This window comes from Mastomys coucha, unplaced genomic scaffold (genome assembly GCF_008632895.1).
Source record: "Mastomys coucha isolate ucsf_1 unplaced genomic scaffold, UCSF_Mcou_1 pScaffold20, whole genome shotgun sequence".
Lineage (NCBI taxonomy): Eukaryota > Metazoa > Chordata > Mammalia > Rodentia > Muridae > Mastomys > Mastomys coucha.
This window is the reverse complement of record NW_022196903.1, coordinates 81,208,004-81,224,084: the sequence shown is the minus strand read 5'-3', so window position 1 is coordinate 81,224,084 and position 16,081 is coordinate 81,208,004. Positions and strand designations below refer to the sequence as shown.

General features: G+C 40.0%; 1 protein-coding gene across 2 annotated transcripts in view; it reads left to right on the top strand.

Moving 5' to 3' along the window:
• Positions 1 to 16,081, top strand: part of Aplf (aprataxin and PNKP like factor) — a 48,764-nt gene that overhangs the window by 3,385 nt on the left and 29,298 nt on the right. For both annotated transcript variants that reach the window (XM_031382468.1, XM_031382467.1), the window contains exons 2-6: positions 454 to 525; positions 4,537 to 4,709; positions 8,510 to 8,657; positions 8,938 to 9,070; positions 13,587 to 13,771. In XM_031382468.1, the coding sequence (XP_031238328.1) occupies positions 454 to 525; positions 4,537 to 4,709; positions 8,510 to 8,657; positions 8,938 to 9,070; positions 13,587 to 13,771 (711 nt within the window). The remainder of the gene's footprint in view (positions 1 to 453; positions 526 to 4,536; positions 4,710 to 8,509; positions 8,658 to 8,937; positions 9,071 to 13,586; positions 13,772 to 16,081) is intronic.

The window sequence follows — 16,081 nt, the reverse complement described above, 5'->3', positions numbered from 1 at the left end:
TTTTTTTACTGCCACATGTGGTCTCAACAGAAATGCAGGCTGCTCATCTGCATCTGGTGAACCTTATGGTCACACCCTTCACATTTACAACTTAAGACAAGCTGAATTTTTATATTTGAAATGTTTCCTAACCAGTACATACTGGATATATTTTTCTTGTTTGGCAGATTCATTAGTAGGAATCATGGCTAGGTACAGTTCACGTATGGGAACTGGAGGGTCTGGGGCTGCATAGACAGCAGGCTTTTTTTGGTAGTCATTTACTCTTTCATGACTTCGGTAAGTCTCCTCTCTTCACCATTTTCAGTATCTGTTAAGTGAGGGCAGTTATTTGACATGCAGTTCTTGAGTTGATAATGTATTTAATGTCTAGCTGATTAATTTCATATGTGTTGCTAAAGGTTTGTTTACTTTCCAGGAGATGGCTATATTTGACATTTTTTTCTCTTGTAGATAACAGACAAAAGAGTATCTAGAAGACATGCCATTCTTGAAGTGGTTGACAGTCAGCTTCGAATCAAACCAGTGAGTATATTTATTTTATCTCTTCCCCTCTTGCCCTCTTCCCTCTAGCAGCTGACTGGAGAAGCCTAAGGCTTAGAGATAGGGAATTTATGTCCGAACCCATTCTCCTGATACCTGCAAGATAAGTATCTAAATAGGAACTTATTTCTCATAGTACAGAGCTGAATCCTAATGGTTAGATTCATGGAAGATGATCGCCTGTGTGTAAATTGTAATGTTGTTCATAATTTCCGTAAGAATACCTGTAACATGGGTAAGAACCTCTCCCATGTAAGTGTGAACCTGAGCTCTGATTCCTGGCACACACGTGAATGTCTTTAACCACAGCGGTGAGGGGAGCTGAGACAAGTGTACGTGCAGCCTCCTGGCCAGCCAGCTGAGCTAAAAATGGTGAGCTCAGGTTCAGTGAGAGTCCCTGTGTCAGGAGACTAGGGAAGAGTGTGGTAGGGGAGGAAATGGCTCTTCCTCCAAGGGCATGCGCAATGTGACCCTCCCCCAAACAAGGGAGTGTCTGTAACTAAGCAGTGCTTGGTTTCACAGGTCAGATGGGATAGTGAATGAATTCATTCAGTGTTACCGGATTTTATTAACACATTTCTGTGGCTCTCTATGTAGAATTGAGCATTTGTAAAATGTAGAATTTATTCAGCTTCATTGTTGTAGATCGCTTTTACTGGAAGCATTTTCTTCTGGCTGGACTTTTAATCCTTTACTCAGAAGCCCGAGTGTCAGTGCTTTGCAGGGGTGCTCCCGAGATTACATAGCCGCTACATAGTTTCCATTTGCAAACTCCGTTTTACAGGAGAATGAAGCATATGTGTCGAGGGCAGGTTTGCTTTGGAGTAGTTTATTTGGTGGTGAGATAATTATGGAACTAAATCCACTGATTTTTGACATTTAAGCTATTTTGTATTCTCACCTCTCTCTGTGGCTTGTGCTCTCCTTCTGAGCTGTACCCTAGCCCTGCAATCTCATTGTTTTTGTATTCTTGTCTGTTTTATAAGTCATTACTTCAATTTACACAGAATTTTACACACTATTTCTTTTTATTATACTATGTGGGACTATTGTTGCAATAATAGCCCTTTTAATACTAATAGTACTGGGAAAATTTTTAAGTAGAACTGATATTACCCTATCTTGACCCCAAATAACATTTCAGTTTCTTCTGGCCTCATGATGTACCAAACACCTTGACAATGTTCCAGGGCTGTACTCAGCACCCTGGAGCTGCTGTAGCTCCTCTCTGGATCTTCACTTTCTTACTTTTCTTAGTTGAGATTGTTTAGCTCATTGAATATGGGGAGTTGGCTTTTGTGTCTCTGGTATCTACTGAATGCCTGGACAGGCAGGTTCTTAGTATAGTTGAGTGCATGAGTCAAAGCTGTGATGAGAAGCACAATGAGGGCTTTTGGAGGTAGGGATAGCAGGGGTCTTTATAAAAGCACTTATTTTTCTATATCTACTTTCTAGTATCCTTCTAATGAACTACCGTGGCTCAAAATAAAGATGTTTGTTGTTAATGCAAGGCCTTAATGGACGAGTAAGGGGATTTTCTATTCCTGTTTCAGATATGTTATGCATTTAGATTTAGTTGGTTCAGAAAAGCAAGGATGGATAGTAATTCTTCTGGCCCTAAGTGAAGGATTTGTGACAACACTCAACATTCTGTAAGATTTAGCTCAATTACTCTATAATCCATGTGATGAAAGGAGGAGTGGACACTTTAGCTTTGGATTGGTAGATCCCTTAAGGGTGCTTGATGATTGGATTTCTTTTTTTTTTTTTTAAATGAGCTCTTAGACTTTTCTGGATTGTATTGTTAGTATTCAAGTCCTACTGATAGTAACATGTGCAGAGAAATAAACCAATATAATTTTCACAACATTTGTAAAGTCTTAATTACATTTATCTGTTGTGTGTGTATGTGTTTAGCAAAAATACATTATTAGGAGACTGTCCTGTTTACTAATGCATGGAGATTTCAAGTTTATTTAAAAATGTTCTGGTGTTAACTAAGACATTTGTATTCTACAACCTAAAATAGTTAAACAAAACTTATTTATTTAATGTGTATGGTGTTCTGTCTGCATGTATGTCTGTGTTCCATGTGTGTGCAGTGCCCCTGAAAGTCAGAAGAGGGCTTTGGATCCCCTGGGACTGGAGTTACAGATGTCTGTGCAGTACTGTGTGTGTGCTGGGACTCAAACTTGGGTCCTTTGCAAAGAAACAGCCCATGCTCCTAATCACCGAGCTGTCTCTCCAGGCCTAGAATCCTTCCTAAATTAGCTCATTACAGGTACTTAGTTCTCCCTATAGTTGAGTGAGATTCAGTAATCAGATATACTCTTACTTCTGTGGCTATGTAAGGGTGCTGATAATATAAATGTACATAAATAAAAGAATATGTTAATGGAAAATTTTCTCATTAAGTTTTTCCAGGACTCAGTGAGTCAGATTTCTGCATAGGATTTAGCAATGTCCAGTTAAAATTCCTTTTTTTGAAGACACACTTCACTATTACTGAGTCATTAATGAGACTTTATTCCAATCATAAGGCAACAATGTATGACTTTATTAGTATCTTTTGAATACTAGACTGTCCTAGATATATTAGAAACTAGAACTAAACTTCTTTGGGGCCAAGGGGATAGGCAGGTAGGTAAAAGCACTTGGCACATAAGCCCGAAGTCTTGAATAGACTCCAGAACCCATGTAAATAGTTCAGTGATATGTTCCCATAAGCCGAGCACTCCTCCGGAGCAATGAGAGAGTGTGAGAGTCCACTGTAGGAAAAAGGGGTACTGTCTCAGGTGGAGAGAGAGCTAACTCCCATGCATACTGTGGTACATGTGCAAGCCCCACATATAAAAACACATTTTAAAAAGTACATATTATAGATAGAAAAAGAGAGTTTAAAATAGGAAAGCATTTAAATTATAACTATACTTTTGTTTATCTTTTAAATTTTATTATATATAATATATATATATAATATATATATGGAATTTTCCAGTAAACATGATCCTTAGATATAGGAGAAAGGAAAATATCTTCTTACCCTTTTCTTGGTATTGTTTTTGGAAACTTGACATTGTGTTTAACAACTTAGAGTATCAAGGTTCTGGAACCGGTTCGATCTTAAATAGTCAGCAACTTTTGGGATGGGAATTAGAATCTGAGATCTTTAACCCTATGGAGTAATTTTTTCTCCATTTTATTATTTCTGATTCATGATTATATAACTATTAGGTATTTTCTTTAAAAATATTTTTTTTGGTGTTAAAATTGCTTATTTACCTTAAGGGGTTTCAGTGATTTAATAAAATTTTAGATTATAAACAATCATTTAATCTATCTAGTCTCAGGTCCTTGTCCACTTTAGCACCTTGACCTGCTAGTACTTCTCACTGGCTTGTATTTGCAATTTTTGGAAGATATTTTAAGAATAGTTTTTGAGGAAACTATCTTTGGTAACTGGAGGCAGGCAGTGGGAATATAATCTAAAACCATGCAGCGTCAGCTTTGTTTTTGATATGTGTCAATTACTTGTGATTTTCGATCTAAATGATCTTCATGGAAGGAGCTTTATTTAAAAGCACAATTGTTCTTCTAAGATAGCTGTAGAGAAAGCAGAATGCTGGAGAGAGTAGGTCAGCATTTCCTGTCTCATGCTTTTTCACTTTTAAATTGTGCCAGAAATTATTAGGAGAAAATCCATAGCAAACATGTGCTGTTGCTGGGGACTCTTCCCATCCTGAGAATTATTTATTTTTTTAATCTTTCTTATCCATTGAGTAGTTCATTTAACTCAATTGATAATTTTCTTTGTTATCTTGGATTCTTTCAGAAATGGGGGATTGAGGCCCTTTTCATATGTAAATGATTACAGTGCATGGTGCCAGGCTTACTAACTGTAATTTTATACTTAATTGTTTGGATACCAGAATTGTGGATTGTTTCCTATTCAGTTGTATTTTTCACAGCATCACTGTATTCTTTATTGATTAGATCCATAGGAATCCGTGTTTCCACCAGTCCTCGGAGAAGAGCCGGCTCTTGCCAATGGAGACACAAGTGTGGAGCCCGTTGTATCCTGGGGATAGCTTCTCCTTGTTACTTGACAAGTATGCTTTCCGTGTTTTCTCTACAGAATCTGAAGTGGAAATGGAGTGTACTCTGAGGTAAGATTGCCTGGTGAGATGGAAATGAGTGATGGTGTTTGTATCTGGTTCCTCCACCTTCACAAATACTTCAGGGAAATCACTCTAGGGTTCCGCCATACTTGGGCTGCAGTAGTTACATCATTTGTTTTCCTGGAAACCACTTGGCTTTGGAAACGTAAGCCTTGTGGTGTTTGTTCCAATGTGTGCTGTCTTTTACCTTTGTATTCCTAAGGTTTCCACAAAACAAAAGTTAGTTACATGTTTCCTTGAATTTTTAGCTTTCTTAATTTTTAAGGTATTAATTCTGACCCCTATAGCTGAATTTTCTTACAATAACACCATAAAGTACAGAGTTGGAGGACTGAAGACATCAGGTAGTAGAATAACTGTGCTAAGTTACAAATTAGTTTCTGAGCCAGGTGTTAGGCAGTTACTGGGCTTCATTTTTCAGGCTTTAAGTGACAGAGTTCAAATACTAGACCCATAGAACTAATTGGAAGTATATGAAATATATATGCAATATAAATTTCATGATATCATTGATGTTTTTGTATGTTTTGGAATTGCCTCTATTTTGCATTTGTTACCATATCAGAAACTTAAAACTGTCATTATCAGACCTGTGTTCATCTGCTTGATACTGAAAAGCCAAAATACATAGCAGAGAGTTGGTAGGAAGCAAGTGTACTCAAGAGCCAGCAAGCACCCCAAAAAGTGGAGGGGGCTTTCTTCTCCCCAGAAGGCCATCTTGGGGATGGAGAGGAGGTGCACGGACAGTGTAGTAGGACGGCCGTGTGCTCAGGGCCTTAAGGCAGCATCTTCATCATCAGGCGTGGGCTTTTTCTTTGTATTTTGTTTTATTTTCCTGACTGGAAACTCAAAACTCCTAGGGCTAATAATGCCTGTATCCCTTCAGAGAAGCACAGCATTTGTCTGCAGGTTACCCATCCCAGCAGTTCACACAGTACGTTAGTTGATGTGCCAGACACGGGATAAGGAGGGATGTCTTGTTTGCTGATGTTATCTGAGGGTTGCCGCTTGTTCTGGTTTTTAAAGGTGACTATAGCAGTTAAGGTCTTAGTCATCTAGGTGTTTTGTAGTGAACGTAGAAGAGAAAGGGAAGTAGAGGAAACACAACTGCTAGGAGTAGCCACTGTTAAGCATGGCATAAGCTGCGTGTATTTGAGCACTGAGATCTTTGTAACAGTGACTGTGAGGGACTCACACTGCTGATATCTCTGTGCTGCAGCTGAAGAAGACAGAGATATTTTGAGACTTGCCTAGGGTTATATAACAGGTCCAGGTTCCAGACTAGTGTTTCCAGAATGATGCTGTTACAGCCTACCCACTGCCGTACCAGAACCACTGCATGGGTACCCACTGTGCAAGTGCTCAGAGGATGGCGAAGTCAACCTGGAATAGTCTTCTACTGGAATGAAATAGGGGAGGGGAGAGGGAGAGAGAGGGGGAGGGAGGGAAGGAGGGAGGGAAGGAGGGAGGGAAGGAGGGAGAAGGAGAGGGTCAGAAAGAGAGAGTACCTGTTAGTGTCAGGTCCATGTTAAAACCTGGGCAAATCTCCCCCATGACAGGGAGGAAAGTTCCAAGTATGGAAAGTGCATTTTGCATTCCTCTACATCCCCAGCCGTGGGTGCAGAGTGGGTGTTGGCGCCTTGATCATCAGATCGAGTGATACTGTGGTAAGGGTCAGACTTTTTTCCTTGGCTAGATTTCATTGCTGATGCAGAAGGAAGTACACAATTTTGTTCCTTGGGGAGATTTCCTTCAAGATAGTCTCAAGGAAAGTATTATTAATTTTTGTCATATTAACTTATTTTTTTAAAGTATTAAAATTCTTAGCACTTACATTCCATACAAATAACAGCTGGTTTCAAGTACTAATTCTGAACAAAGCAGTAAAATGTTGATAGAAATCTTTAATATTTTAATTCATTGTCATATTTTAATGTGACAACAAATAACTTTAATATTCTTTTATAATTACAGAAGGGTGTGGATTTGGATGGGAGAGGAGCTGGGAAGATCTCAGAGGAGAGGGGAAAAAGGATTCAGAATATATTGTGTGAAAAAATTCTATTTACAATAAAAGAAAAATGAAAGGAAAAATTTAGAAAATCATTTATAATTCTTTTAAAATCAATTTCTTTGGAATAGCATATTTTATATTAAAGATATAAAAATAAGCAATATGTTTGAACATAATTTAGATTATATTTTGAACCCTTAAGGGTAACTTAACTACCAATACAATCTTAAGTATGAGGACTATTACTGAAGAACTCACATTTCCCAGTTTCAAAACCTGCTACAAACGCAGTCATTATTTCTGGCCTAATGGCCATCATAGCTCAGTGGAGTTGAGGGTTCAGAAACGAGCCCTTGCACTTACTGTTTTTACCTTGTACAGGGCACCAATTCTAATCAAACAGGCTGAAGTCCGTTTTCCAGTACTGGAACAGCTGATATCCACAAGGAAAAAGTGAAGTTAGGCTTTCACTTTACATCACATAAGAATCAAAATTGGATCAGACACCTAAATCTAAAGAGGGGAGCATGGGCATAAGTCCTTACCACCCAGCACCAGGTCAGGGTTACAAGTCCAACAGCAAAGTATCAGCATTTGATAACCTCCCATTTGAAACCATGCATGCTTCTGAGAACAGTCAAGAAACAAAAAGGACATGTGAATAACAAAATATTTATGTCATATATGTCTATAACATCTACATCTACAGTATAAGCAGTTACAACTCAACAACAAAAGAAAAACTTGATTTTAAGATGTTCAACTTATTAGTACAAATATTTCCTAAAATCAGCATGAAAAGATAGTATCATTAGTCATTGGGAAATTTAAGTCAAATCTATAATGAGCTACTCTTAACAATTTGAAAAAAAAATTGCTTATTTAGCTCCTAGGCATCTGTAACCAAAGACAGTGTAAATGTGGATATTAGCATATAGAGAAACTGGAATTCTCATGTACCGTGTGCTGTTATGAAATAATTCATTCTCCTTGTAATGCCCATACTGTGATAATGCTCTAGACTTTTAAAAATAAAAACAGCTGTATGGCCTTGCACTGCTCCTGTTAGGTTTATACCCCCAAATTGAAAACATGTGTTCATACAGAAATATGTACGTGGATGCTCACAGTAACATCAAGGTGCGGAAACAAACTGAATGTCCGTCAGCTTTTGAGTGGGTAAGCAAATACAGGATAATGTAGGAATGGAAGATAGTTCCTGTCATTCATTGTGATTCCTACCATTGAAATTCAAGTCTGCCTTTGAAAGAGGTTATTCCTTATTTTACAACTATTGAAAGAAAAATTTAAAACTGTCAATCAGACTCTTCAGCTACACATTTCTGAAATCTCTCAGTTTTAAAGGAGTATTTATTTTCATTTTATGTATGTGAGTGTTTGCCTGCATGTATGTGTGTAAGTGCATCATATATGTGCCTGAGGTCCTCAGAGGCTAGAAAAGAACATTGGACCTAGAGTAACAGACAGTTGTGAGCCATCATATGGGTTCTAGGACCTAAACCTAGGTCCACAGCAAGTGCTGTTAGCTGCTGATCCGTCTCTTTGGCCCTGTCCCATGATTTTTAAAGACTAATGTATGATGTGATAATATATGAAAAACATGTACTGTAGTATAAACCATGGTTTTAGGCTTTAGTTGGACAGAAGGAGCCCAACACCCCAGTGAGAAGCAGAGAACTGAAGGCTCAGAGTCTCAAGGCTGCCACCAGAGTGTTATAAATGATAGAAAACCAAGTTCTGTTTTATTTTGTAGAAACAGTCAGATGCTTGATGAAGATGATATATTGAGTGAGATGCAGAAGTCCCCTGTGGTTAACTTACCTGATAAGACAACTGGTGCCTCACAGCTGCAAGGAAGCCCCGAAATAACCAAGGCCAAGTGTCCCACCATAGATCCCATGGTGAGAAACGTAAGACACACCATTCTAACCTGGTCTTTATTTCAAGGAGAGAAGAGACAATTGAAATCATGCACATTCGCTACCTTGGTTTTGTTTGTAAGTTAGTCTCTAGAGGTCACACTAGATTGACACTTAAGCTACTAGGTAATGAACTTCTTGTAAGAACTTTAATTGTCGTGGATAGCTATGTTAATGCTAATTTTCTTCAAAGTAAACTCTTTATCAGACTCACTAAGGGTATGTGGTTACCTTTAGGAAACAATTTATGGTGTTCTATTAGTCCTCTTCAGGTGAATGCAGAGCTTTCCATGAGCACCAGCCACATCCTACCCAGAGGAAAAGAATCCTCCCAGCTTGGATGTTAGCGGGAAGTCTAAGTGACCGGAGCCTTTCCTTGCCTGCTGAGAGCGGAGGTAGGTTTCCGTTTTTTTGTTAATGTTGAGTTTCGAGGAAGCGTTAAAGACAATGTCAAGGTTCTTCTCAGAAAATAGGTGTAGAATGGTGGCTGCATGCAGTATGGGTAGCCTGGGACTTATATTCTGTTCTCTCTATTTATTTTGAGACATGATCTTAAACTTGCTATGCCCCTGCCTCAGTCTCCTGAATGTGGAGTTACAAGTGTGGGCTTGCTATACCTGCTAAGCTCCCTGTATGTGTATTGCAGGAAATATTAAAAGGAACTGGCATGCTCCTGTGCTTGTTCCAAGCACCAGCAACTCTCTGCCCCATGGGGCTGGCTGGCCATGCACTGGTGGGCAATGACAGACCCGTTATTATCTCGTGGAGACTCTCTGATTCAGAGCTCCAAAATCTCTTCACCAAGCTAGCTAAGTTCCCACTGGCGGGTCGTTACCATGTCAGCCCCATGCTCCAAAACCCCCATGACCTTTGTGGTGCACATCAGGCAAACCCATGCTTTGCCGCCATACCTTTCTCTCTAGAACACAGACGAATTGCCATGTGAAGGAAAACAAAACATCAACTTAGTTCAGAAACAACGTTAACTCAATTGCTGGGTGCAACAACTAAAATCCTAATCTTGTAAGCCTTATTAAATCTAAATTCTCTGGTAGCGAATCCTGACAGATCCACCATTGAAATGGGAAGACACTAGTAATTACATCTTGTCCTCACGTTATGCCTGTCCAAAAGGACCTAACTCCTACCTGCTTCCTCTCTTCCTCTCTCTAACCTGAGGAAGTCCCTCCTAACTCTCCCAGTGATTGTCTCCTTTATTCATTTGGGGATTGGTTCACAAGAAGTCACCTGAGTAGTGACTCACTCCATGTCTGCAGCCCCTCCCAGGAGAGCAGAATTAGCATCAAAATGCAAACAGCACCAGGCCCAAAGGCAACATGAATGGAATGTAATTTAAAACATAAACTGTTACTTCATAGCATTTTCAAACAGCTCTGTAACCATTGTTTCCTCGTAGAGCATTTGATAGTCCTCTTATTCCTAGATGTACTGCTAGAATATATTCTCTGGTGGGCCTGTTGGTGTCGCATCCAAGATGAAAGGGCACTGCAACCGGAATATTAAACTAATTAAATGAGACCGTGCCACGTATACAGTGTTTGTGTTATGAAATTCAAGGACACATGATCTTGTCCCAGTCCAGCTTACTGTCCCAGCAGACACCTCGGTGATTCATGTCTTTCTGCTGGGTATCCACTGTTGCAGCACTTTAAAAATGTTCTTTTTCAGTGTCAGGTCCCAGGTTTCCTCCACAGCACTGTAAAACAGAAACAGTAGCTTTTAATGCTCATGTTATACACTGTGACTCTGTTAAGCTTGTACACTAGTTCAGTAGGTCTTTGGGGAGGTTCTAAAGCAAGACTAGAGTCTTTGTAGAGTTCTTTTGTGGAGGTCTTTTGTGGAGTTCTAGAGCAACTGTCTTTGTATATAGCATTTTACTTCTTTCCAGTTTGTTTTTAAAATTTTTCCTCATTTCTTTCTCCTTTTATCCAAGTTGTTTACAATTTTGTCCAGTACAGTTTTGAAAGTGTTGGTGATATTAAACATTTTTCTTAGTTCAAATAGAAGTTGCTTTTCCCTCATTAAATTTGTTAATAAAAATTATAGGTTTTAAGTGTATTCTCTTCTTCATGTTGAATGAAGTTCTTTTCTGTGATTTTTCTCAAGGTTCTGTTTTAACAGATGTTAAAAGTTAAGTGCTTTTCCTACACATAATTAGCATTTTGAACATCACACTCACTTTCTTTGATAACCTCTTTGGCTTTGGGCAGTTCTTTTGCTTCGTTGTGGTTTTGTTTCTGGTTTTCGGCATTGAACTCAGGGTCATACTTGCGGAGCAAAGCTTACCTCATCTCTCTCCTTTGCAGATTTTCTCTTTTTATGTCCCTTTTATTTGCTAAGGATTTTTAAAATTACTGTTTTAAGTGGTATTCAGCTATAATTATATTTTAGTGTGAAGTCTTTAGGGGTTTTACTGTAATCGCTGGCCTGGTAAAATGTATTAGCAAATGTTACTCTCCTGTTTCCTGCGTGCTGTAATAGAGTACAGTTGCAAAGCAGCATTTACTTCCTCACAGTTCTGCAGTCCAGAAATCCAAGAATTCTTATTGATAGCTATCATTATGTATCATGTCACCTGTAGACACTGACACACACAGAGACACTGACACACACACATACACACACACTCGAACGAGTTGGTGGAAGAGCAGAGATCTAGTACCCTCTTCACTTGAGGGGTCATGATCCCTTATCCTCATGACCTAATGCTTCCCAAAGTTACCTCTTCTGATCCCAGTCACACGAGGATTAAGGCACAGTCACGTGGGAAATTTGAGAAGTAACAAACATCCATTTGTAGCAAATAGCCAGTGTCACCTCACTTGTGCTTTGGAGACATTTTAAATAAAATAATGGCTGCTTGAATCCAAGCACTACGACACAGCAGTTGGTCTGACAATGAAGATTCACTAGTGTGACTGTACCAGAGACTCATGTGTAAGAAGAAGGGTGCAGGATAGTGTAGATTGCAGCATACTACTCAGAAGAACATGCAATTCAAAATGAATGAATTTTTATTTCTAGAACTTTTCATAATTGACAGTCAGTGAAACTGGGGAAAGCGACTGGATACAAGGTGACTCCTCTATGTTGCTTCCATTTTGGTTTGGTTTGATAATATGGACACTTGCTGAACTGCATAGTCTTGGGGATGGATTGGGTTATTGCATACAGCTGAACAGAAGGTGAGATAATAACATACAGCTAAACAGGGAGGTAGGCTGTTTAATCACTAATATCATTAGGAACTGTCTCTGTAGGAGAATGGTCTTCAGGCCACCATAAATATCCAGGGGGAGAAAGCTGTGGTGAATCATTTCTGCATACATTGTCAACATCCACTCGCAGACTCCTGTAGAAGGCTTTGCCCAAACTCTCTTGGAGCTGAGACATTGCCCATGTCAACAACACACATTCATTCTCTCAGGGCTTCCTCTGTTACTTACAGCCTGTTTGACATTTGTTCCACGAACTGCTTCGGGCCCCTTGAATGTTCTTTAGAGTAAGGCCAAGAGACCGAGACCCATAGGCCAGATCTGGCCACTGTCTCCTTTGACAAGTCAACCTGTGTTGGAATGCAGCCATGCTCACCTGTCGGTATCTAATGGCTACTCTCTGTTATGAAGGTAGAGTTGAGTAGCTGTTGTCGACATGCCATGGCCCACAGAGCTTTATATTCTCTGTCTTTTTTTCTTTTTCTTTTTAGAAAAAGATTACTAATCTGCCTTAGAACAATGACTACAGATTGTTTGCATACTTATATCCTAGCTCTCAAGAGAATCTTCAGACAAAATTTTGGTTATATTCATAATTCACTTAGTCAAAATATTTGAGCAGTAGTTTTATAAGAGGCGTATTTTATAAAGTCTTTATCCTCATGAGACTTTCAGTGCAGTGTAGCGGACACAGTCAGCCATGAATGTTTTTTCCTCTTAGTATGAAGTCTGTGCCATCTTTTCAGATTAGATGATTATGAATTTGTTGTCAGATGGGCACTGACTGAGGTTCACCAACTATACTGAATTTGGCACTATATGTGATACAATGTCCATTGTTACTGAGACTTTTAATTTACAAAGTGTAGAGGGCATTCTTTCTCTGAGGTTTCGGAGTTTCTAACCTATATTTGAAATAACTTAAGTTGGATTCCTAACTTGATGGCGGGCATTCAGGATATAAAATTCATTGGGTTACTCCGTAAGCTTTTCTCTTAGAGAAAATGAATGCTACAATTAAAAACAGTCATAACTAATGTGTCAGGCCCTCTATTAGATCACATCTTATCTCACGTACTTCTGGTGACTCTGAGTTCTTACAGTTTCCTCTTTGCAGATGTAAAAGACATTCTGAGAGCTGTAGTGAAACGGTTACAGTGGACCCTGTGCACCTCAGCCTGGTGCACTCTGAGGCTGGAGTTCTCAGCCACCGTGCTGCGGAATGCTGTTTGGGATTTGTAATGAGTGTTTCCCAGTGGCCATTTCTGTAAATGTGATTTTGACTTTGCAGGTGTCCATCTCTGTCACTCAGGCATAATCCCCTAAGATAGGATCTCTCCCAGAGTCTGGAGCTTGCTGGGGTTTGGCTTCACTGGCTGGCACTGATCCCAAGTGATCTTTCTGTCCTTGCCTCTCCTCCCACACAGTGCTGGAGTTACAGGCCCACAAACCCTACCCCTGCCCCCCTTTCTTTCTTTTTCTCATTTTGGTGTTGGATATCCAATCTTAGATTCTTAAGCTTGCACAGCAAATTATCTTACCCACTGAGCCATCCCCCAGCCCGTGAGCTACTTGCTATTTGATCCTTGTTAGCTATGTGGAGTATTGACCTTTGAAGATATAGGAAGTAATTTGCTTCTTGTCCTTTGTATGTGTGTGTTTGTGTGTGTGTTAGATAAGGATGTCATCCAGAGGAGTGGAAAAGAAGGAACCTGTGAAGATAAAATGCTAGTAAATACATCATGGCATGGGAGAAAGCGGTTTATTCCATCAGGAAATTCAAAAAGTGTGTCAGCAGAACAAGACCCTGGGAAGAAATGCAGAAAGTCTGACCAGGAAGGACCGGCTGTTTCTTCTGAGGTGATTAAAACTGTGTTGTTTATTTTTTTTTGTCTGGTATTTGAGACAAGAATAACTGTTCCTTTCAGCCCTTTGGAGAAGATCAAGTGGTAGGCATGAATCATATGCTGGATTTATAAAAAAAACCTAAGCTGCCTTTTATTTTGTATTTATGTAGATAAAAACTAGCTCAAAATTTTTTTGCTTTATTGAAATATAATTTTAATATAGTGGGATAATTTTCATTGTAGAATAATATTTCACACTAGAGAAAGGTGGAGAGCTCTTGGTTTTAATATGGCCTGTCTTCTGAAGGCCTGGTTGTGTCCCCTGTGGACCTCACAGAAGTGCTGTGGGTCAGTGTGGTGAGGAGGTGGATGGTGGAATGGATCTTCACAGAGCACGGTATCACTCTGTTCTGCTGTGGCTCTGTGGTGATTCTAGAGCTTTCATCCCTCTTTCAGTACAATCCTCTAGAATGGTCTGACTGAGCTGCCATTCCTCAACACTGGATATTAAAAAGAAACGAGCCCTGTTTATTAAATGATGTTTTTATTATTACTTTTTTAACTTGGAAGCTATAGCACATTTTATTAACATAAGCCAGGCTTTAAAAACAACAATAATTTTATTTATTCACAATTTTATTTATTCTCTGGGAATTTCATATAATATTACCCCCTCATCTCCCATACCCACCCTCCCCATCCTTCTATCCCTAACCACCTATCTGAGTTTTCTTCTCCTCTGACCCCCACCATTAGTGCTGCACACAGAGTTAGGAGTGAGATCTGCACTGATATGCACTTGATCTACAGGGGTCACATCACTGAAGAGAACTGGCTTCCCTCCCAGCAGTCACCAGTGCAAGAGCTCCTCACTGCTGAGAGTTCGTGCCCAGCATCTGCCCTCTGTGCTGGCTTCTGGGTAACCTGAGCTTGCACAGGGCTTGGACATACTGATGCATTTAGCTTCATTGAGAGGTGGTCCCGGGACAAGAAGCCTGCACGTTTCTCTTCCTTTCAGAATGATATTTGACATGGACTTACAGGCCACTGGCTGAGCTCTGTGGGTCTCTCAGGCTCAGGAGGCCATGCTGGTCCTGTGTGGAACAGGATCCACTGGCTCACTGAAATGTCAGCAGCTGCCTCCGAGGCCAGTCTCAGTACTTCCTCCACGTTCACGCCCTCTCCTAGGGAGAGGCTGGACTCCCTAGCACCTTTCCCAGCTAGGGTAGCGGGTCCAGTCTCTAAGACTCAGTGTCTTCGCTTACCGATAAGGCCAAGTATAATAAAATAAGATGAATTCTGACTCATATATATTTGCCTTTAAGTCTTAATAAAATAGAACTAGTCTTATTTAAGGTTCTAGCCTTTATATACTCTATTTGAACGGTGAGTGTATTAATAATTCACTTTTTATAAGAAATTACTTAGTTTCAAAGAGAATATATGTTTTAATATGCTTTATCCTGACTAAGTTTGATAGTAAGAAAGACTTTAAAAGAAGTAAACAGATCTGAGTTGTTGGAAGTGGGGACATCAAGCGAATGTAACAGATGTAGGAGGGACCTGAGAGTTCCACTGGCTGACTGCTCTGCCCTTAGGGGTTTACTTCTTTTTGCTCAGTAGAAAAGAGGCCGAAGTTCTCATAATCTCTGTGCTGGGCTCTAGCAAAGTTGAGCCAGAGAACATGGCCAGAGCTGAAGGCCCAAGCCAGATCCTCCATGTCTGTCAGGTTTCTGTCTTAGGTCTCATCCCTGGAGAGCAGCCAGTCCTGAAGAACTGGAGACAAGTTCACTCTGAGAGGAAACAATAGGTAGGCTGCCCATCTAGTCTGATGTGTGAACCTTACAAGACCCCAGAGCAGAATCCTGTAGAGTGGGCATTCTCTTAAGAAAGATGGAGAAAAGAACTAGAGAGAAGGCACAGGAGTCATCTTCTGGCCCATTCCGTGACTGTTTATAAGCAGTGCCTTAAGTGTACTCCTGCAATATAAACTCAAGGAGGAAAACCACTGATGTGCCACCCTTCAGTAACTGCAGGAAACTGACACCCAGGGTCGTACTGCTAGGAAGCTTTAGTCTCAAAGTAGAAGCTTTTGTGCACAGTGGCTTTTCCTGTTGTGCCCACTAGATTGTGGGTGAGTTTTGTGACTCTTCTCTTCATGAAGGTAATTGTTCAGTTATAGTGCAGGCCTTTGTGAGGCCTCCCAGGTCTGCTGCTGTCCTCACAGATTATATAACTGCCTAGCTTATAGCCAGAGTAAGAGCTCTTGAATTGATCAACGAAAGGTCAATGCTGTGGTTTCCATGTTTCTATCTCTAACAAT